The sequence below is a fragment of the Cricetulus griseus genome (genome assembly GCF_003668045.3).
Source record: "Cricetulus griseus strain 17A/GY chromosome 1 unlocalized genomic scaffold, alternate assembly CriGri-PICRH-1.0 chr1_0, whole genome shotgun sequence".
In the NCBI taxonomy this organism is placed as follows: domain Eukaryota; kingdom Metazoa; phylum Chordata; class Mammalia; order Rodentia; family Cricetidae; genus Cricetulus; species Cricetulus griseus.
Window position 1 is genome coordinate 155542432 of NW_023276806.1, and position 23872 is coordinate 155566303.

Below are 23872 nucleotides of genomic sequence, written 5' to 3' on the forward strand. Positions count from 1 at the left end.
ACATTAAAATCAAATTTAGAGGACCCTTTCAGAATATCATCGTATAAGCTCATTAAAGCAACTTATTTCAACAATATGTTAACAACACATCACTCCTTCTATAAATTCCTTACAACACAGGAAAACAAAAAAAACAAAACAAACCCCAGGCATTTCTTTCAGAGGAATAAGATGTTGTTTATGTGGCAGTTTAATCAATTCAGTGGGTCATTGCCCTTGTCAAGAACTGAGATGGCTCCGCAGGTTCCTTCTTTAATAAGGGTGATCTGAGTTACCTGGCAACGGCCTGCTTAAGAGGTGTTAGTAGAATTTAATTGCTTGAAGCGGATACCTGTATACATACATTCAGCCAACATCCCCATCTCTCTGCACTTCCTTAGTCGACACTCCTGGCACTTTCGTCGCATGTACATGTCCATCACACAGTTGCCCCCATTTTTACACTTGTACACGGCATTTTTGGTTATGCTTCTTCTGAAGAAACCTGTGGGAGAAACACTGCAAAGTGTGAGAAGATCCCTAACACGTTTTCAAAAAATACATCTGGACTCAGATACGTCAGAATGTTTTTTTCATGAACTGCTGGGGATCACCGATGAGTCTGGAGCAGTGAATATGGAGCAATGGAGACTTTGTCTTGCACTATTGTTGAAAGGGCAGTTATTGGATGAAGGCTCTAGAATGGCATTTAAGGTAGTCATCAGTCTCATTATAGGGGAAGGGCATTTAAGGTAACCTCTCCCTTATTGCTTGGATTCTTAGTTGGGGTCATCCTTGTGGATCCCTGAACATTTCCTAGTGCCAAATTTCTCTTTAAACCTGTAATGGCTCCCTCTATTAAGGTATGTCTTTTCTTGCTCTCCTTCTCTATTCTTCCCTCTACTCAATCTTCCTGGTCCCTCATGTTCTCCTCCCTTCCCCTTCCTCCTACCTACCCCTACCCCCCATCTCACTCCCACCCCACCCCACCCCAGCTCCCAATTTGCTCAGGAGATCTGACCTCTGACAGTAGAACCAGTATTTATCCCTAGTGCACGAATGGACTTTGGGAGTCCATTCCCTATGGAGGGATACTCTCTCAGCCTAGATACATGGGAGAGGGCCTAGGCCCTGCCCCAAATGATGTGACAGATTTTGGTGATCCTCCATGGGAGGCCTTACCTTCCTGGGGAGTGGATAAAGGGTAGGATGGGGGTTGGTGGGGGGGGCATGGGAGGACTGGAGGGAGAGGGAAACAGGATTGATATGTAAAATAAGGTTGTTTTTAATTTAAATAAAAATTTATATGAAAAGAGAGGGTAGTTATTTTAAATTTATTTCTTTAAAACAATGAAAGGTGGGAATTAAGGCTTCTCAGGAAAAATATCAGTTTTTTTTATTTTAGATATATTACTTTCATTTATCTTTATGGGGGACAATTACCTGCTTAAGTACTAGGTGCTGGTACTATAAAGGCAAGCAATCCATCCCGGCCCTCCAAGAGTTTAAAGGTTGACCAAAAGCAAATGCATGCAAGTAAGTACACAAGTGAAGACGAAGGGTTGTATGGATACGGACCAGATGCTGTGCTGAGGCATAACAAGTGCAGGGAATGGTAACACAGCAAGTGAGGGGCGAGAGACATGGCTCTGTGGTCAAGAGCACCTGGTGCTCTTGCAGAGGACTGGGACTGGGTTCTCCAAATTCACATGGTGGTTTGCAGCCATCCATAACTCCAGTTCCAGGAATCTGATATCTTCTTTTTACTTCCGTGAGCACAAGACATGCAGGTGGTACACATACACACATGTGGACAAAACTGATACAACACATAAGATGAGATACAAAATCATTTTTTAAAAACTTACAAAGTGAGCAATAAGCAAAAAGCCAGAAAGCGTGTAGCTGTTTACCAGGCATTTAGGAAAAAATCGTATTCAAAGATTTAGTTTCTTGGCACATAATACAACAGCGTTATCTAACAATAAAAGTGCCACGCTTGATTTAAAAGGCAATATCTCCCCCAGAGAAGATACAGGACAGCTGCAGCCAGTTCAGGTACGATGCCTAAAGCCAGGAAGGGGATGCGACTTCCTTCTCCCTTCATGTCTCACTTCTACTTGTTCTCTTCCAACTGGTCAACCATAGATTCCAATAATTCCGGATTTAGTTGGTGGTGATCAAGGACGTGTAACAGAGAAACTCGTTCTTGCTTGCTATAGCAGCTTACATACTTATTCACAATTTCAGTTTCTGAGGTTTTCATGACGTGGTAAACCATGATTCAAAGATACTAATGGAAAATTCCAGAAATAAGCCCTTTATACATTTTGAAATTGTATATCTTTCTGAGTAGTGTGAGGAACTCTTACACAGGATGTGAGTCATCTCTTTAGCCAGGAAATCCATGTTGTACAGATCACGCACCCAGTGGTACTTCGAGATCTCATTTGTGTAACTGTTACTACTGTATATCATTCTATTTTGTCAATGACTATTGCTGATAACATCTTCCTTGCCTAACTCATGTCTGGATAGTTAAGTTTATGGTTCACACAAAGCTTTCACTGGATATCTTGGAATTTAGCCACTGGGGAAAAGGAGCACTACTGTGCTATAAGCTGGATGTATGTGACAAGCTTTCAAAGTTGACAGTCCTCTTGAGTTGGGCTATGAAAGAACCCTTCCACCACTGGGGTACTTCCTTGACAAGAGCAAAGCTGTTCCAGTTCTAGCTCATAGCTGTATCTAGTGATTTCATGGTTTAACTCCTGTCCAAATTAGTGTTAACTGTCAATTTGACACCACCTAGAATCACCAGAATTTTTAAAGAGTCTCAGTTGAGTAATTGTCTTTATTAGTGTGGTCTGTGGGCATGGCTATGAAGGAATCTTAAGTGTTAATTGAGGTAGGAGGGCCCAACCTACTGTGGGTAGTACCATTCCCTGAACAGATAGATGGTCTTGGGTTGTATAAGGAAACTAGCCAAAGGTGAGCCTGAACAAGCCAGGAAGTAATCCAGCAAGCTAGGTTTCTATTATACTTCTCTGGCTATGACTAGGTTCTCTGCTGAAGGGAACACTGCAGGAAATAGCAAGCAGGCTTGTTGTGAGTCCCTGCCTTGACTTCACTCAACGATAGACTGTGGCCTAGCAGCATGGGAGGAAATAAACCTTTCTTACCCCAAGTTGCTTTTGATCAGAGTGTTTTAGCACAGTGACAGAAAGAAAACAGAACAACTCTCTGTCCTTTCCACAGAGGTCTCCCTGTGTGAGGTTGTTGGCATGAATTTACACTAACTTCACAACTCTTGTCCAAGACACAAGTTGTTTTTTTAACTGATGTTGGAACAATGTGGTCAGTTAGTTCAGTTGGTTAGAGGGTGGTGCTGATAACAGATGTTGGAATAATAGCAAACATTTATTATTTACACTCTATTGTTCCAACCACTTTACCACCTTTTAGTTACTTAGTCACAATATCAGTCTTATGATGAACATAGTATTCTCTCCCCATATATTATAAAGGAAAGAAAAATGATGCCAAGAAATTAAATACCTTGGTCATGATTTTATGCACTAGGAGAACTCAAACCCAGAAAGTCATGCTCTAAGGCTCCCATTCTCAGTTGCTCAGCCATAGTGGCCTCCCTGGGGTGCAGGAACAGCTTAACATTGAGCACTAACAGAAATCTTCATTCTCTTACTATCCAGGTACTGAGAGGAGTAAGATATTCCTGTCTTCAGAACTCTCAATTTGGGAATATGAAGAAGTAAATTTGGAGAATAATACAAGATTGGGTGACAAGTAGCTAAATAAGTAATACATTATTAAAATACAGAAGAAAAAACTATTGGAATATAGATCAAACTTTTGGGACATGCTAAATGCTTATAAAAGTTGTGTCACATTTTAGAGGGAGGGGAGCAATTACACTTTAGACATGGAAAGTTGTATGTTTATCATAAAAACTTATCCAGCTATCATTCAAAATTATTACAATAAATTAACTATAGTATAAGGATTTCCCAATGCCTATGAATGGAAAAGAATCGAATGTTGAGCTGGCGTGACCCTAATCCCAGGTAGGGGAATCAGAGAAGACTTTATGAACAAGGACTTACAGAATGGTTTTGAAACATGTACCCTGAAGGGGGAGAGACCTTCTGAGAATGCGCAAGGCAGAGTGTGACAGAAGCTCTGAGGAAAAGCAGGGAGTCCATCCAGGTAACACTGTGGAATCTGGGAATATTAGTGAGGGGTGGCTAAAGGGTTGAAGCAAGAGCATAAATATGAAATATCCTTGAAAGCCACACAAAGGAATCTTTGCTATGTAGAAAAGGAAGGGTCCTTGAAGAATTTGGCAGAAGGTGTGGCCTAACCTGCATGTGGAGAAAATCCTTGAAGAACAAGATGAAAGTGGAGACTGGAGACTGTCACCACAACATGACTGAGAGGTTAGAGACACCTAGACTAGACCACACCATGACTGAGAGGTTAGAGACACCTAGACTAGACTGGGGGAGACCTGAAGAGAAATGGAGAGAACACATTGGCCTTGGGTAACTAACTAAATATGAAAACAGAAGCTGCAGGAAAAGGTAGATATGACAAGGCTGACTTAGCCCTGGGCTCATCTGCCAGTTACTGTGAATTTCAGCAGGGAAGATCCTAACACTTCCATAAATACTAAATCCAACCAAATAAAATCTTTTAAAAAAAGAACACGTTATGCTTCAGATTAGCACTGATATTGAGAGTGTAAATAACAAAGTGTGCATTTTTAGTGAGTAAAGCAAAAAGAACTTTTTCTGGAAGTGCCAAACCATGAGCTCAATGAACACCTTAGCCTGCATGAGTCAGTCTTCCCAGTCTGCCTCGGAATGATTCCCTTTGAAACTGCCATAGATCCTGACAGACAGCCCAATAGCCAAGAGAATGAAATGCCTTATTTCCAGGATGAATCAAAGGAAGGGTGCATAGAACAATTCTACAAGTTTTCTTCTTTCTTTTTACCTCTGGTACTAACTGAAAAGGAAATCATTATCATCTCAATAGCTGAATTAATTAGCTTTCACTCTGGGAAAGCAACACAATATTATCACTACATCATTTAAATGTGGGCACATATACTGTATTTATACTTATGCAAATATATCCATACACCCACTATGCCTCTATCTTGCTCTTTCTTGTGCATATTCAACAATGCTCATATCAGAAAAGTCATTTGAAAATGAATGGAAAGGAAATTCACAGAGGAACAGGGCCTTCCTGATAATAGAAGATGAGCTGTGGGCAGGACTGGCACTGCCAACTTGGGGGTAGGGAATCCCTGGCTTGTAGAACAGCTTAGGGCTGGTATTTTCATGGATCTTGTAAGTCTAAGGGATATTACCCACCATTTTTGTCCTTTATACAGATAGGATCCAGCAGCTATGTACTAGTCCCAGGTCATACACATATATATGCCTGCATGCATGTCATACGGGTATCTACTGGTAGTATGAACTCCATGATCCATCATTTGATGTTTTACACAATCTCTGTATCTTTAAAATGGCAACAAGCATAGAACTCAGAATTCTTATATAGAACAATGCCTACACAGATAGCTTTATCTACACTTAATTTGTTTCGAATGCTGTTCCAAAACACTTTGCATATGGTATGCATTTGATCCTTAATCCAATGAGGTAATGCTTCCTCTCCCTTGGAGAGGAAGCTGTGCGGAGGCTAACTTGCTCAAGGTACTATAGGTAATAATAAATTCTGGAGCCTCTGTTTGAATCCTGGTAGGCTCAGTCCAGACTCCCCTTTCAACCACCACCTACACAGGTCTTCAAATAAAGTAAGTTTTCTCAAGACATTAATCTCATACAGCATGGAAAAACCCACCTGTAACAAAGATCTGTTACCTTCTCTAAGTTGGATCCATAATGAGTACCTAGCAGTCACTTTAATAATGTTAAAATGACCCAAAATGTTGAGTCATTTGTGTCTGCTTCATTCTTGCTCATTGATGTTTCGTTTTCTTTCCACCCCAAGAGGATAGTCATCATTTTATGCTTGCTTACTTGAACAAGTCTCCCTCTCTTTGAAAGAGCAATTTTGGATCATCAAAAATGTAAAAGATGGGTGAATATTTCTCTAGAGGTAAGAAGCAGAAACAGCTTAGCTGGGAATAGTTTGGAGAACTCCCTTCAAGCTTTGGAATGAATCTCACAGGTCCTGTCAGTGATGGCCTGGCACACAGAGAGGAGGCAAACCTTAGTGGGGACTGGGTTGCAGCTCAGCAGTCCCATACCCAAAGCCTCTGAGAAGTAAATCTGTGAAGAAGTGACTGCCTGAAAATCTAGCTGAAAAGGAATTGTTGAAAATACAACCTATCAAGACTGGAGGAGTGCAGCAAAAGCAAAGGTTGTGTTGGGGCGGGGGGATTAACAGCATTAAAATGCATTTTCTGTGTTAAGATCTAAAACTCGGTGACTTAAGCCTGGCTTTCAGGGAGCTAAGAAAGAAGGGAAAATTAATCACAAAGAAGGCAAAAGAAAGGAAATAGGTTTTTTTTTAAAAAAAAATAATAATCAGAGCAGAGGGGCTGGAAAGATGGCTCAGTGGTTAAAGAGCACCGGCTGCTCTTCCAGAGGACCCAGGTTCAATTCCCAGCACCCACATGGCAACTCACAACTGTCTGTAACTCTTGTTCTAGGGGATCTGACACCCTCACACCAACAGACATGCAGACAAAACCCCAATGTACACAAAATAAAAATAAATAAGTTTAAAAAATCAGAGCAGAAATCAATGTAACTTCAAATAGGAAAATAATATTAAAAAAACAATGAGATTAAAAGATGAATCCTCTCAATAAAATCAATAAATCCCTAGAGAGGGTAATTAATAAAAAGATACCAATTATGAATGTCACAAGTGAAATGGGCCCCATAATATAGATCCATTAAAAGGAAAACAAGGGAATAAAGAAATCTACAGATTATAAAGAACTCTAAGCTAACAAATTTGATAATTTCGATGGAATTCCTTGAAGAATGCCTAGCAACACATACCTGTGAGGAACTGATTGACAAGACAGGCCTATCTGATAAAAGAAAACTAATTAATTAACAACCCCCCAAAATAGAAACTACCAGGTTTCATTGGTTTCATTCTATCAACCACTTGAAAATGAAATGCCATCTGTCTATTCTCTTTTCCAGAAGACAGAAGGAACACTTTCTAGCCTTTTTACAAGGCCAGCAGTACCTAAAACAAAAACAAAAACTACAAGAAAATAAAACTATAGGTCACCATCTCTTTTTCCTTTGTTTTACATGGGGTTTGTGCAGAGGGTGTGCATGTCTACTGAAACTCATGCAAAGGTCAGGGCAGGATTTTCGGGGTGTATCCCTCTATCACTGTCTTATTGCCTTGAGACAGGGCATCTCACTGGAAGGCCACCATTTCACCTAGGCTGTTTGTCTAGCTGACTCTTGGCATCCACCTGTCTTCTTCTAAGGTGGGGTTACAGGCACGCACAGCCATGCCTAACTTTAATCTAGGTAGGTGCCTGGGATTCACCTCAGGTCTCGGTCCTTACAGAACAAGTGGTCTCACATGCTGAACCATCTCCCTAGTCCTGCAATCTTCTTTCTCTTATTTTAATTTTTTTATTTAGTCTGTTAGAATTGCTTTGTATTTGTTTTTGTCTGGCATTGTGTTTTCAACTGTGTTTTATAAAGATTACTTCGCTGGGTAGGTTCTGAAATGAGTTTCTTTGGATATGATTTGAACCAAACTTTTCATCATTTTTCTGAAATTTGAGCTTACTTCAGAACACCTTGACTCTAATCCAAGAAGTGCAACACGCCACAGGGCCTCTCAGCCTTCTCTTCTAAGGATAATACCCATATCAGCAGCTGTTGGCTCATTAAGACTACTGGCAACAGTAACTAGACCAAGATGAATTTGCCTGTCATAACTGCCTAAAAAAGAGGCAGTCATGAATAGAATTGGTAATAATGCTTAGAATTCTCTAGACTTGAGAGACTGCACAAGAACTTCATGCTGCTGTTCATGCAGCTATGTTGGGCCCAAGAGAATGGAGTGCAGTAGAGGATGAGATGTGCAAACTGCCTTGGAGACTTCCTAGCCAGGTTCAGTGTAAACAGATACCCAGCACCTCCACATCCCCCAAAACATGGCTTCTCAGGCTTGCATGTAACACAAGCTTGCATGCAACACACATAGCATGTGCATATTCCCAACACCACAAACAAAAACAGGTCTAGGTGTAGAAAGCACTGCCTCTCAGATAATCAACAGGCTAGAAGTGTTGAAAGGCTGTCAGAGCCTCCTCGGAGACCAGAAGAGGATCGGGCCACACTCAGATTCCCCGGCCTCCCACCTCAACCTCCTCCTTCACACTGCAGAAGTTTGGGTGGAACATTCTCCCAGGGCGACTCTCATCTGGCCCTTGTCTGTCTTTTCTTCCATGTTGAATGGAGGGAAGATGATTCAGCTATCCAGATAAAAAAAAAAAAAAAGCAAAACCTAAGACCTAAAAACTAGAAGAGTGTGAGGTCATCTGTGGCAGCCTCTGCAGAGTAGGCTGGAATAGGAGTGGGCTGCGGCAGAGGCAATTTCCTAACAATTCTCCCTTAACTTCATCTGTCTTTGGAATCACATGGACTCCCTTCATCAGCATGTTTATCAAGTGATGATGGAGTCTCAGAGGACAGAAAGTATAATTCCACTGACATCCTTGTCCCTACCAAGTGCCTGCTGACAACATGAGGACAGGAATCATGTTGTGACAGACCATGGCTCTGCATATCTTTAAGACCCATTGAGAAACCCATGTAGACACAGTCCTGGGAGCCTGACAGCAGCACCCCTGAGTCGTCTGGACTCTCACAAGCAAATCTCCACCTCCAGTAGCATCTGGGGCTGCTTGTACCTATAGAGTAATTTGCTCTTACAGAAATTTAACCCTGTCCCCTTCAACCGTTGCTGACATGCTTCGGTGGTTTATTCTTGTCTATGTATCAGTAACTGCTTCCTCTCATTTAACAGTTTGTGCTTTGGGAAGCTTCTCTTAACCACTATTTAGGTATTGTTTATGTACTCAGGCATTTTCCATGTTTAAAGATGTATTGCCTATATGTTCATTTGAAATATCCATTTTTGTCCACTCAAAATCATCCTTTTACCATTTATACTTTTGCATGTTTTTTTTAGATACCATTGGTTGATATGTGAAAGTTTTGGATCTCTGTTGTTTGCCTATTTGTTGTTGTTTCCATTGTTCATCAATTAGACACATTGTTTTCTCATTATTGCTTTACAATGGTAATTTTAAGAACAGGATTTTTTTTTCTTTTTTGCTCACCACTGCATCTCCAATAGAAGACCAAATGGCATATAAGATAATACTTAACAATATTTTATGAATAAAGAATTTAATTAATTAGCTAATTAACCACCAGAAAGATAGTTTTGAAGGCAGGGTGTGATGCCAGTTGGGGCATGGAAATGAACATAACAGAAACAATGATAAAATAAGAAAAATTCATTAAGAAAATGTAACAACAGCTAATGCCTATGGAACCTTTCGGCATGCCAGGTAGAAAGCTGGATATCTTAGAGGCAGTGCCTGCGTGTTTCAATACAGCAATGCAAAAGTAACGGTAATGGCAACAAACATGTACTAAGTATTTACCATTGGTAGGTTGTGTGTTGTTTCACAAACAACTCTAGTCTTGCTACATTTGGTCTCAACTGTATCAGTGGTTATCAACCTGTGGGTCCCGACCTCTTTGGGGTCACATATCAGATATTCTTCATATCAGCTATTTACATTACAATTCTTAACAGTAGCAAGATTACAGTTCAGTAGCAGCAACAAAATAATTTTATGGTTGGGGGTGACCACAACATGAGGAATTGTATTGTATTACAGGGTTGTGGCATTAGGAAGGTTGAGAACCATTGTACTATATGAGAATTAGAGCTATTTCATGGCAATTGGTCAATACCTAGCTAAGGAATTATGCCAAAGGTCAAATGAGTTAGCATTAGCAAGTCCCAGGACAGTGCCTACACACAGTAGTCACCTGACATGTGTTATCCACCTGCCCATCTGTCTACCGGCATTGCCATCATTTTCTTTATTATCATCTCGCCTTTCTCTCATCAGCATTATCTTCACTTGGTAAGAGAGGAGGCTGAATCCCTGAGACTTGAATGAATGTAGGACAATTGGGAAAAGAATCCCTGGCATTGGAATTTGAGTCATTTGCCTCGAGTCCTGACCCACCGATGATGTAACGATTCGCCTATCAAAGGCTCCCAATGCCATGAAGTCCGGGAACCCACACTGTATCATGCTCTATGGCAATTTAGTCTTCCAGCTTATTTGAGTCCTTACTAAATTTCATAAACCAGATTGTGCTTGATCTCAACTAGAGTCACAATACATGTGATCTCAATATATGAGGATGAGGGCTACTTGCCAGTCAAAGGGGTCCATAAACAAAGGCTCCATTGGAAATAGCCTAAATCCACTTCGTGGGTTAATTGTCTCAATATTTTTGGAAGCTTTTCTAAAACTTCAAAACCAAGCATAATGCTGGTTCATGATCTCATATAAAAATATATTCCAGAGGACAATAGGGTCACAATTAACCCAAACAGTGCCTTTCAAGAGTGCTACTGTCCTCAATGGGGCATGTGTAGACCGTGACACTGAAGGCAATGTGACAGACACTGAGCAACTAGGGAACACAGCTGTTCAAAATTTCTAGTCAGACACAGATGAGCTTTTGATGGCCAGCATTTGAGATTTGAATCAAAATTCATTCAGATGTGACTATTTCATAATTGGCACTGATGGCTCCCAGAGGAAGAAAGGTCTAGATTTAATCTAGGGCCAAGCAAATGCCAGTCACTATCTGTCTACACTACACTTGTATTCAGTCATTACTTCAAAAAACATTGAAAACTTCAATTTTTCTCATTGATGTTGTTGCTATGACCAATAAGGCATTCAGATAAATTAGAATGTTTCTTGTGGAACTAGAGACAGAAGCTAACAACAGTAGGAAATTTCACTATGATCTCCAGTTTGTTTCTAAGTTTCAGTTTTTTTTTTTCTCTTTGGGAAGGGGTTGTGTTTCAAGTGTCATAATCCCAATAGCCTGTGAGGCAATCCTCAAACAAGAGAGAAAGCAAGAGCTTTCTATACAGTAGTCTACTTAATTCTCACAAAGAATCCACAGATAATATCACCACTTTCACAGAGTGAAAATGTAGAAAAAATAGAAAATAAAGCACGAGGTAGAATGAGATTTGGCTAGCTTGATATCCACTCTGTCCTCCTTCCCAGCTACTGTCAGACTCATGCAAAACAGTAGGAAGGCTACTCCTGTGCCCCTGTTGTTTCTACTGTCAAGCAGGGTCATGGAATTTGCAATGGCAACCGCTGAGTTTCCAGGTGAGAGTACTGACAGAAAGGATACAGGACATCAATGTGTGTGACTTCAACAGACAAGGTATGGCTCTGGAGCCATTAATTTCAGCAAAGGCAACTTCCTGGGCCCTAGATGGCAGCTAAGGTGGCACATTCCTGTGGCAGTTATCGTGTTGCATTCCCAAGTCCCCATTTTCCACTCTGTAGCTGAGCAGCAATAGCTCCGGCAGGTAAGGATTTCAACACAGCTCTGAACAGACTCTTGGAGGTTAGCACAGAACCTGTTGTGGCTCTTTTGTCTGTCCCTGTATTTGTTCCATTCTTCCTGAAATACTAGCTTCTGTTTTGTTTCACTGAGTTCTGGCTGCTGTCTTGGGTAACTTGATGATTTATAGACAGCCTAGATCTGAGACATGTTGATTGACTCTGAAGTCCACCGTCTTTTTGAAAAATGTTGAAGAGTGAAACCAGCTTTGTAGCTGGGAAGATCAGACACCACGAGTTGCAGGTTGTACGACCAGGGTTGGCTGAGCTATTAGACTTTCATGGTCTAATAGTCCAACAAAGACCTAGGACAATAGGTCTATTGTCCTAGGTCTTTGTTGGACTCGATTCCATCCTGTTCTGTGCTCCTCTCATATCCTTGCAGCCCTTGACCCTTCCCTGATCACTAAGCTACAGCAAGGTTCGCTTGTCTTCTGATGAGAACACACAAGACCACAAGGCAGACTGTTACTGACTTTTCAGTCACCAAAGCCTGAACTCTCAAATCCCAAACACTATATGACCCTTAAGATAGTGTACTACTGTGACCGACAGTGTTTATGGTGGCAGTCAAAGAGAAGGAACTAAGGAATGCTGGTTCCTTGAGAGGCCATGAACTCTGTTCTTTTCATGTTCCCATTTCCAGACTGAATCGTAGAGGTGGGTTGAGAGTTGACAGAAACCCAGTGCCATCTGGGATCCTGCAACAGAGGGATTCTTGCATGGTTAGGATTCTCTGTGCCCAGCCTGGCATGGAGCAGATCCACAGTTTCCTGGTACTGCTGGGTATTTCCACAAGCCCTGCAACAACAGCTGGAACCCATCTCTGACCCAAAAGAAATGCACAGTTAGAGGCCAGAGATGGAGGAAGAATGCACTCAGCATCCCAGGATGCCACTGCACAGCACCCCATCTTCTCACTGGTAACTGGAGAGCACTCAGACCATCACCCCAACAAACAAGCTTGAGAGTACAGAGTATCAACCCCACCACAAAGCACCCAGTCACTCCACGGCACTCTGTTAAACGTGGTACCTGACCACAGCTCAGATGATGTTTGGCGGGAGTAGGGCAACGGTCCTGAATCAAACGAAATAAACTTCAGGGCCTAATGTTGGATTAAATCCAGTTAGACAAAAGGCTCATTTCTTGCCCACATAGTTGGGTGTTGAGTGCTCTCACTATGCTTGCAGTTGGTTCTGGTTACTGGCCCTCATCTTTGGTTGAGAATAGGTGCCAGGAAGCTACAGACTATACCTTGGTCTTCACTCTCCTGCCTGTTTCTGTAATAAGCAAAGTTCAGTAGAACGAGGCCATAGCTACTCTTTACACATCTGTTCACGTGGTATGTCTGCAGAGCAGAGCAGTTGCAACATAGACTTCTATGATGAAGAGCCTAAAATATTAGTAGTCTGACCATTTGCGAATGGCCCCGGTTGGCTCCATCTTCTGCCTGTTGCATGCCTGTCATTTGATGACACCATAGGGGCAAAGTATCAAACCCAAATCAATAGATGAAAAGTCTGCCTTACTCTGCTCTTAAAAGCAAACGTATCTCCATCCAAACCCCCTCTTCTTAACAGTCTCAAAGGACCAGGCTCCATGGGACCCCTTCCTTTGTGCCTTGCTAGCTGCAGTCCCGTGCTTTCCTGGAGGCTGGCTGCCTCTGACACAGTTTCTCCATCCTGGAGAGTCTCTTCCTTTCCTGAATGTCTTTTAGGGAGTTCTCCCACAGATCTTCCTTGGCCCTCTAGTCTCCCTGTAGAACCCCTGCCATGCTCCAGGATTCTTAGGACCTTTTGACCTGAGTTTATTTATGAGGTGAACTATTCCAGATTTCTGACTTCTGATGTCTGATCCATGGCTGAGGCAATACTGATACCTCAATATCTAAATGAAGCATTTGACTTTCTCCCTTTGGCCACCAAGGTTGTCAGTATTAAGTGTGAGCCAACAGTCCAAGAGTAGGACGGCCATTTCCTGGGTGAGCATTGATAAGCACTCAGCCTAGAAATCATTCATACAAGGTGTGCAGTTAGATTTATAAAATATGATCTTGAAGCTGAACCTCCCCGACCCCATTAGCTGTGAAACCCTGGCTCATTAACTTCTTGTGTTTCAGTTTGCTCATCTACAAATTAATCATACAGTATGAAAATTAAATAACGTTATCACAAAATGTGGTAAATACATTTCACTTGCTCTCATCACTGGCCTCTCAAAACCACAGTTTCTTTCTGATATAATATGCATATTCTTCCCTTTCTTTTATTTTTTCCCCTTTTATTGAAAATAGCTTCCCCCCTTTCACATAATATAGCCTGACTACTGCTTCCCCTCCCTTAACTCCCCCTAGTTCTTCCTCTCCTTCCCTCCCCTCCTATCTGAATCCTTTCCATTTTTGACTCTCATTAGAAAACAAACAAACTTCTAAGGGACAGTAAAATAAAATAAACAAGCTTCTAAGGGACAATAAAATAAAATATAATAATATAAAGCAAAAACTGCCATATTAGAACTGGACAAAACAAACAAAAAGAAGGAAAAGAGCCCAAGAGAAGGAACAAGAAACAGACCCACTCGGGAATCTCATAGGGATACTAAACTGAAAGCCATGATATCTATGCAAAGGACCTGGCGCTGACCTGTGCATGCTGCCTCAGCCTCTGTAGATTCATTTATGAGCTTTGCTCATGTCGGTTTAGTGGGCCTTGTTTTCTTGGTGTCTTCCACCCTCTCAGGTTCTTACCACTCTTTCTGCTTCCTTTTTTCAGGGTTCCCTGAGCCCTGGGGGAGGGATCTCATGCTATTCTTCCCTTTCAGGTGCACAGGGTAATGCCCATGTCCCACAGTAACTGTGAAGGCCCAGAGAGAATCAGCCCGGATAGTCATCACTGTGACATACAGGTTATATACTATCTTATGTTGGGATTTTTCCTTTGATCCAGACTTTTAAAGTAAACTATGTATGTATTCTTTTCTTTGTCTTTTTCTTTCTCTTCAGGCAGGAAACATGACCCAGACTGGAATTTGTCCAGTCAGATTTCCAGTCCTCATTTTTTTTAAATTCTTTAATTTTTAAAGACAAGGTTTCTCTGTGTAACAACAGTTCTGGCTGTCCTGGAATTCACTCTGTAGACCAGGCTGACCAGGAACTCACAGAGATCTGCCTGCCCCCACCCTCTGAGGGCTAGGATTACAGCCACTACCACCTGGCTCAGTCCTCATTTTTATGTATAGAGTTGTCCCTGTGGTGAAGAGAGAAAGAGAGAGAGAGAGAGAGAGAGAGAGAGAGAGAGAGAGAGAGAGAGCCTCACTTCTCCCCACACTACTCAGCCAAGGGGACGAACCTCTTGGGTGCCTTTTAGATATAACCTACACGCAGATTTTTCAAACTTTAACATAAAGGGCTTGTGCAATCATAGATTCTTGGGTTCTGGTTCCAGAGATACTCATTCCATAGGCCTGGAGTGGAACCCAAATTTGCACTTTCAGAAACTGTCACATGATGCTGTACTCTATTACTGTATCTACCTCATTCTACACAACTGGGTACCAAGATATTGACAGGAATAATAGCAGAGACTCATGGAGTTTTCACTGCATTCTATACATTTAGTACTACACTATAATACTACACATACTATATTAACTCCTTTACCCATGTTAAATCTATTTTTACTTATGCATGATTTTTCTTTTATTTATGGGGGTAGCATGCAGGTGCTATGACATGTGTGTGGAAGTCAGAGGACAACTTTCAGGAGTCTCTCCTATACCATGTGAGTCCCAGGAATCAGGACCTCAGACTTGTTAGCAAGCACTTTTAACTACAGAGCCATCTCACTGGCCTTATATCAAATTTGCTATTGTATTTTGATTTTACACTATTCTTTTAAAAGACTAATAATACCTTCTCTGGATCATCTCAATGGCCATCTTGTCCTGACATTTAAACCAATTGCCCTTAGAGTTTGTTTGTGCCCATGATCTCATTAACAGCAAGAAATATGACTTAATTATCAAAAGCAGTGAGAAAATAGCAAAGATAAACTTAATATGCACGATGCATCCCCAGCTCAAGCTAAATGGAGTTCTGAGTGGACCACGATGCAGCTCAGAGAAAAGCAGTGGAGAAGTGGAGCCATTTGTGGCAGAGTAGCCACTCAGTGAGGTCACACTTCACTGACAGTTCAAATAACAACAACATATAGCTAACACATTGTATTGTTTCATTGGGATATTTTGTAGTTTCTTTATACTTAATTTATAAATTTGGTCATTTTTGTGCATGTAAACCTGGCCCAAGAAGTTGTAGCGGCCAACACAGGAGAATTTTACTAAGATGAAAACAAGCAGATAGCACTCACCTTTGCAACCCTCGCAGGTGAGCGCGTTGTAATGGTACCCTGAGGCCCTGTCCCCACAGACAACACACAGCTCATCCCCTTTTATTCTTCCAGCTGCTGATGTGGCCATTCGGGGCTTCTTTGTCACAGGCATCTCTGATACCTCAGTCTCTCCCTGGAACACAGTCTCCACTGGCATTCGCCTGAGTTCATAGATTCCAGGAGAGTACCATTCTTCTGACTGCTGTGGGTAGAAACCCAGGTTGGAATAATAGGAGGATGAGGAAATCTGTGGTTGAACTTGAGGGAACTGGACATTGCTGTATGGTGAATATGCCTCCAAATCCAGGTGCTGCCCCAGAGCGCCTGCCTCTTGTTCTGTTAGCACACCTGAACACAAGGACCAACAAAGCTAGAATTAATGTCATCATTCTAGAAGTAAGAGCAGTATGACTGCTTCAAATGTATTTAAACAAACTATGAGCATACATAAAAGCTAAAGCTATAAAAGTGTATTGACTACATAAAATTAACTTTTTAATTTTTATTATTTATTTATTTATTTTTATTAAGGCACATGTGTGTGCCTGGGTTAGTTTATGTGCTCTACATTGACGCAAGTGCCCTTAGAGGGCAGAGGGTGTCATATCCCATGGAGCTGGAGTTATAAGTAAGTGAGAACCACTAATGTGAGTGCTGGGAATTGAACCCATGTCCTCTGGGAAAGCAGCAAATGCTCTTAACCGCTAGGCAATCTCCCAGCCCTATAAAATTAACCTTAAAAATACATGTTTATCTGCAAATATATCTAATATATATATTAGATATTAGATATATTTGCATATATACATATATATAGTGTGTGTGTTTATACAGAAGGACAGATAAAAATGTTTACATGATAAATCATAACCTCAGGGGAAAATGTGAACACAGAGGACCGATGAATGACATGTTGCTAATATGTAGTGAGTTTTTGAAAACTAATAAGAGAACATTCAACAGCCTATGGAAATGGATAAAAGTCAGAAATAGTTTTTAGAAACTGTTTCATAAATCCACAAAATTGTTTCCCTTTTAAAAATAAATAATGAGTAAGCTCAAATTAAATCTACAATATACTCATTTTTAACCTCAAAGTATGGAGATTTTAAGTTGAATGGTGGACACTGTTGGGAGAACAAACACTTTTAGAGGGTAATTTTTACAGTCTTCTAGCATTTAAGACTAATATCTAAAGCATTAATTTTTTCAGTGCCAGGAAAATTTATTTTAGAGACATATTCAATTCTATGTGAAAATAATTTTTTTACAAATTAAGACATTCATTTTCAACACCTTGTAAGAAAGAAGTTAGAAACATACTCCATCAATAGGAGTATGGTTGGAAAAATTGCAGAGTTTACACACAAATACTACTCAAATGTGCAATAATAATGACAGTGATGATATGGGAGGGTTTCTTCTATTTGCAGTTATTATTTTCAAAAGGTGAACTGTAGAAAATGTGTATGCTTATAAGTATAATAAATAATGTGTGTGTGCGTGTGTGCGTGTGTGCGTGTGTGTGTGTGTGTGTGTGTGTGTGTGTGTGTGGTGTGTGCATTTGTTGTGAGGCAACTTCCTTCATGATCTTTAACAAACTGAACAGTGGTGTGTGTTCAAGGTGATAGCACATTACTTTCTGGGGTAAGAAACTACATAATATCTTTACTGTAGAAGGAATTTTAAGAAAAGGAAGCACTATGTAGAAGCATTAGTCTACTTGCATTCAAACCTGTGCTCTGTTACTCAACCTCTGTGCAGATGGGAATTATCTTAACAGCCATAGTTTCTCTTCAAATAACAGGGAATAGATGCCTACCAATAGCAACTGAGTTACTGTAAGGATTGAATGAGCATGCCAAGTGCTTTGTTAAATTTGATGTGGAAGAAGTACCCCAAGATGACATTAAGTAGTGATAATAATTTTTCCTAAAAGCATTGTTATTAAATAAGACTCTTGAATATAAAACCTCCAGGTAACAAAAATTAGCAGATTTGGAAATGCTTCTATTTTTGGAAATGTAAGCTATGCTCTTTAGAAAACAAAATGCTTAAATTATGCAAAATGCAAAAAAAGACATAAGTAAAAGATAAGATAGTATGTACAAGATCTAACTCTTTAACACACTATCAGATGACCCTAGAGCACAATTCCAGGCTGTTCCTCCTGAGCTTGGGACTTGAAGAAACTAAACCGTTGATACTCATTGTTCATACCTCAAGCTAGAGGTATGGAAACTTCTAGATAATGCATCCTGCTGATGGCTGACTGAAATATACAGATTCTCAGTTCCTCATTGAAAACACAATCAAATGTGTCTTAGAATCTAAAACTGTTTGGGGGGGGAGGGCTCTGTGGGTAAAGTGTTTGCTGTGCAGTCCTGAAGACTGGGCCTCAGCAGCCTTGATAAAGCCCTGATGACATACACCTATAATGCCAGCCCCAGGGAGGTGGAGACAAGAGGATCCCAGAAGCTCAAGGGGTTGGCCAGGCTGTCTCAATGGCACAACTCAAATTCAGCGAGAAAATGAAAAAATAAGGTGCAGAGAGATGAGTGTCTTCATCTAAAGACACGTGACTTCAACCTCTGGTCTTCAACACCTACACTCACATGAGTGAGTATACTCTCCCATACACACACACACACACACACACACACACACACACACACACACACACAAAATTTAGAACCCCTTGAATGGAATTTTATGAATATTCACACAAAGTAGAATAAATAACGACCAGAGTTTCACATCCTTCAGCCCAGGGGTGGCTACCAAAAGAAATTCTTACTGAACTTACTGAACAATGATGTCAAGTGATTTGGGAATTTGGACTTAGGAATTCTGGACCTGTGCACCTTGCCTTTAAAATATTCTTCAAAGAGCTCAAATGATCGGTGTTATTGTCATTATTACTACTAGTAGAAATTTTTATGAATTCCTTCCTCATTTGCATATTCTCGTTATTCCTTGCTGCAGTAGGATGAGGTACCACTATTTCTTGTGTACAAAGGAGTTTCCTGGGCTGCTCCTTCACACTTTGGACAATTCTGTGCTGTTTTCATCTCTGGACAGAATGTCTTTGCTTAAGTTACTTCTTACTCCTAGCCCCCTCCAAACAGTTGAGATTGGAGTCTGACCTCAAAGCCCATGCATGGAAACACTCGACTCTCTGGAATGATGTCAAATGTGAGATGCTTCCAAAAGCGTGGGAGGCAATGACTTCCTCTTCCCCTGCTCTCTGTATTTGAGCTTGCAACTTCTGCTTACACATAAAATACAAACAAGACTCAACGTGCACGATCCTCTCTCTTCCGGCTATTTTTCCATGTTCCAGTTTTTCCATTTGTTGGATATCGCTGTTTCCAGTCTCAGAACTTTTCATACATGCTTGCTGTACCTGACTGCTCCCTCAGCATAGCTACTCTCCTCCAGAGCTCATCTTCACCTGGCTGCAAACTTCACTGTAAGGACTGCTGTGTGTGTGTGTGTGGTCTCTAGATCTGAGGAGTCATGGTTCTGAATTTAATTAAATGGTGCCTCCAAACCATTACTTACAACCCTGCCTGGGTCTCTCTTTGCTCATCTATAAAGAAAGGATATATGATCCCCTAGTCCTTTCTATCCAAAATCTCATAAGCACAAGACTTCTTTATGAATATTAGAATTCACAACTTTTCTACAATGGCAAAGCAGAATAGTCACATATTAAATATTGACAACACATTCTACACTGACCCAGGAAATGACTGACCAAGCACACAATATACAGTATCTGTGTAAACATCAGTTTCCTTCCTTTCATGCCCAACTTGTCTGTATCAGCTAGGAAGAAAAAAAATTAGCACATCTATCAAACAAAAGGATTTTGGTAAAGCCACTTTGTCTTATGAGTACAAAATAGAATACAGTATGAAATTATTAAAGATAAAATGTAAGCAAAATCCCAGTCCATTTCTTTACCAAATATGACTAAAATTTCAGAAATAAATAAAATGTAAAAGAACTGAAAAGTTAAAGTACTGGGTTCATTCTTTAACTAGATTTTGGTTTCTAACTCATTCTCTCAAGTCTCTCCCTCCCCCAACCTGAGCCCAGCTTCCTTTCACCACAGGTTAGTGAAATTAAGCAACTAGTACAAGGTCAAAAAACCAATTAACAACAGAATCTGGGTTCTGTAGAACCCAGGGAAATGGTTAACTTTTTCTCTTCACATGACAGCTCAAGGCCCCAGAACATTATTTCAGTAAAGCAAATATTCCCATAATCAAGAAACAAGAGTCCCAGCATAGGTCAGTTAATGGCATCGACATCATATTTATCCCTGGAACCTTTAAACTAAAACACAACGTGGGGTTGGAGATGGCCCAGGCCAACCACATACCATTCCTCAGAACCAAGTCAAAAAGCCAGATGAGCTCCAGCATCTTCTTGATTCTGAACTGTTAGTAAGCCCAGGCAAGAATTCAGAGTCTGAAAGGTGCCCGAAACTCACTGGCCAGGCCAGTGAGAGACCCTGTCAGAAGAAAACCCAGAACTACTAAACAAAACAAATGACAGTACCTAAAGAACCACACCTGAAGTTGACCTCTGACCTTCATGTGGATTCATGCACACACATGCACATGGGCACATGAATGTAAAGCTTTTTCAGGGTTATAGATAACATTATGCTAAAAGAGTAAAACACAGCAAAATATGAGAATAGTATACAATAACACAAATTAATGCTTTTATTCTCAAAGCCTATCCATGTCTAGCATTTCACAGTGTGCTGCATAGCCACAGAGTAAGGTGGTAAATATACAGACAGTGTGTATGAGTTGGCATGCACGGGGGAGGGCCTAGGCCCTATGGCAAAGGATATGACAGACTCTGAAGACCCCCCCATAGAAGGCCTCATCCTCCCTGGGGAGCAGAAATGGTATGGGATAGGTAGGGTGTTAATGGGGGGGGGGCAGAGAAGGAAGGGAGGAAGAGGGAACTGGGATTGACATGTAAAACACAATCTTGCTTCTAATTTAAATTTTAAAAATGGAGAAAAAAATACACACACAGTGTGGAAATGAAGGACCAGCACAGGGACCCTTTCTAAATGGTTGGACCTGAGAAACTTTTACTATATAATTGACTATGAGAACTCAACTCCCTGAACCTCATCTACTCCAATTTGGATCCTTTGGACAAGGAACTCCATGAGAGTTTAGAAAATAGTTCTTAAATAGGAACACCTGGATAAACACTAGAGGAGTCTGAAAACTCTCGGAAGGTCGGCTTCAGGATGGAGGCAAACCTTTGACTTTCCACAGACTCCATCCAGAGGGACAGATGAAGGGAGAATGTTCAGTACATACAACTAACAACCATGAACTGGTACATGAGGATATCAAACACTTGAGATACAGTTAGTAATACTAAGAAAGAGAATTTTAAACTTTTTTAAATTCCTAGTTATCAACATTTTTAATTAAATAGTCATAAATGGCTATTGACCGTCATATTCAACAGCACATCTCTAGGGAGTTTGTGGACAGAGAATGAGTTCACTTGTTAATGGTGACACTTTCCTACAATTTCAGTTAGTATCAGTCTCTGATGAAAATTATTCCATTTTTTTTCAGTTGTTTTCATTAACCTCTGACACAATAATAAGCACAGCCAATGTTCAAGGACATATTTGTGGAACTGAATTGAGTGGGAACTTGCTTTAACATAGCCCTTATTTCTTAAGCCGTGGCTTCTTGGCCAAATGGCATGGCTTCATTTGTGAAGTTGTTTGCCATTCCTGGAACCAGGCCTTGGGATGTAGGTGTTTCCCCAGTGGTGTCAGCTGATGACCTCCTCTGTGAGGCCTGCCCCAGTTCCCCCAGGCATAATTAATCTCTCCTAACCTCTGTACACACGCCTAACTTAACACTTAGCATTAGCTTGTATGATCATTCGTATCTGTTCGCAGCCTTATCTTGCACGCTGAACTTGAGTGGTAATGAGAAACTGGTTTGGACGGCACAGATGGGGAGATAGATCTGGACTTGTTTCACCTGCAAATTGCCACATTTGTGAACTTGAGGAAGACCCTGGGCCTATTTTAGCTTCTGTTTCTGACCCCATAAACCTAGAGTAATGCACTCTTGCATTAGAGGCTGCAATACGGTGGGACTGAGACAAGGAATGTAAATTGCAAGCACCACATGAAGCCAACATTCAGTACATTCTGTTTTGTTCCTGTTGGGGTTGGTCTGTGAACTCTCTAAGGGAAATATTAGATTATATTACCATTTCTATCATTTCTGGCACCAGGAACAATGCCTGGCACATAATAAACATTAAATAAATGTGTGTTAAATAGAAAAGGGTGGAAAGCTTGCTTGCCAAGCTGTATAAGTAATTTCTGTTTCTAAATATAGTGTCAGCCACTTTGAAACACTACTCCTAATGGGATACCACCAAGTCTATGACCAAAAGTATGCACCTCATTGTAATTATTGGGGAGATGATTGGCATCTATTTTTTGGTGGAAGTTTTAAGAGGTGAGTTTATGCTTATGATTAAGATTATATACTGTCTTTTCATTATAAAGTATATTTTAATTCAGAGTAAATAAATATCTCATTTTCATTTACCTTATTTGCCAGAAAATGCTAGAAGAAAACTGCTACAAAACTAGTTCATGAAATTGATATTTCTTCTTTTCTGGTTATTACTTTTTTTTTATTACTTTTTCCACATACCACAGTCTGCAATGCATTTTTTCACTATGACCCTAGCACACACTTCCACATATGTGACTGAATCAAAATTCTATGAAGCAAGTTTGTCTTTATTTCTTGGTAGGTACTTTGATGTTGACTTTATTCTACTCTAGTTTTTCATGCTGGTCCCAAGCTACTGAACAAGTGTCAGAATCCAATGAAACTGAGGCTCTGAATTACAAAAATCACAGCGTTAAATAGCATACTTTTTCTTCAAGTGTCCACTGGCATTAATGTTAACATTGGACTGACTAGAAAGGATAGTACCAGTTTGGCCTATTATCCCAATTAGATACTCACAAGCTTAGAACTACAAAAATCAACGTACCACATCCTCCCATCCCCAGTCTTCCCGGGTCACCCAGGCCTCCCTAGCTTTAACCTCCAACAGAGATCCCAGATTGCTTCAGTGCAGTAGGAGAGTCTCAAGTGACGACAGCTGTGAGTAGTATCTTACCTTTAGTGGGCTTCAAACTCATCACGTCCGGGACAAATCCTGACAGCCGGTGGCTGTGGTGAAGGCTAATCTGAACCGGATTTTCTAAGCCCTGAAACTGCATCACCATCCTCAGTTTGTTCACAGCAACTGAAAGGAGACTAGGTAAGAAGTGACAGGGGCCAGAGGTTGTATGGTTTACTGATTAACTTCATCCCTAAGTGGAGTATTTGTAAATGTTTATGAGAAAATCTTCAACGCCAAATTGCCTAGTAAGCTGGAAACTGGTGTCTTAGACAAACATTTTAGGAGCCCTTTTCCCAGTTTAAGAACATTTAGAGGGTAAATTTCTGTTCACTGTCTCTAATAGAAGTTGGAGGTCAAGTGTCACACCATGAATCTTTACATCTGTTCCCAGGATGCTTTAGTAACATCAGAAGCACTAAGGTTCATATGGGTTACCTTTATATAAAGATAATCAAAATGAGGGTTAATCCACTATGGCTTGTGTCCTTACTAAAGACAGAGGGGAAAGGGGAAGAGAGACAGAGACAGAGAGACAGCTAGAGAGAAA

The 23872-nt window shown here is 40.7% G+C and overlaps 1 protein-coding gene across 1 annotated transcript in view; it reads right to left on the minus strand.

Annotated features, from left to right (window-relative positions):
- Nr1h4 (nuclear receptor subfamily 1 group H member 4) overlaps positions 1 to 23428 on the minus strand; it is a 48618-nt gene extending 25190 nt beyond the window's left edge. The window contains exons 1-3 of the mRNA XM_035451373.1: positions 23320 to 23428; positions 16084 to 16452; positions 344 to 484 (exon numbers count right to left, since the gene is read on the minus strand). Coding sequence (XP_035307264.1) covers positions 344 to 484; positions 16084 to 16452; positions 23320 to 23428 — 619 coding nt within the window. The remainder of the gene's footprint in view (positions 1 to 343; positions 485 to 16083; positions 16453 to 23319) is intronic.
- Between the last annotated feature and the right edge of the window lie 444 nt (positions 23429 to 23872).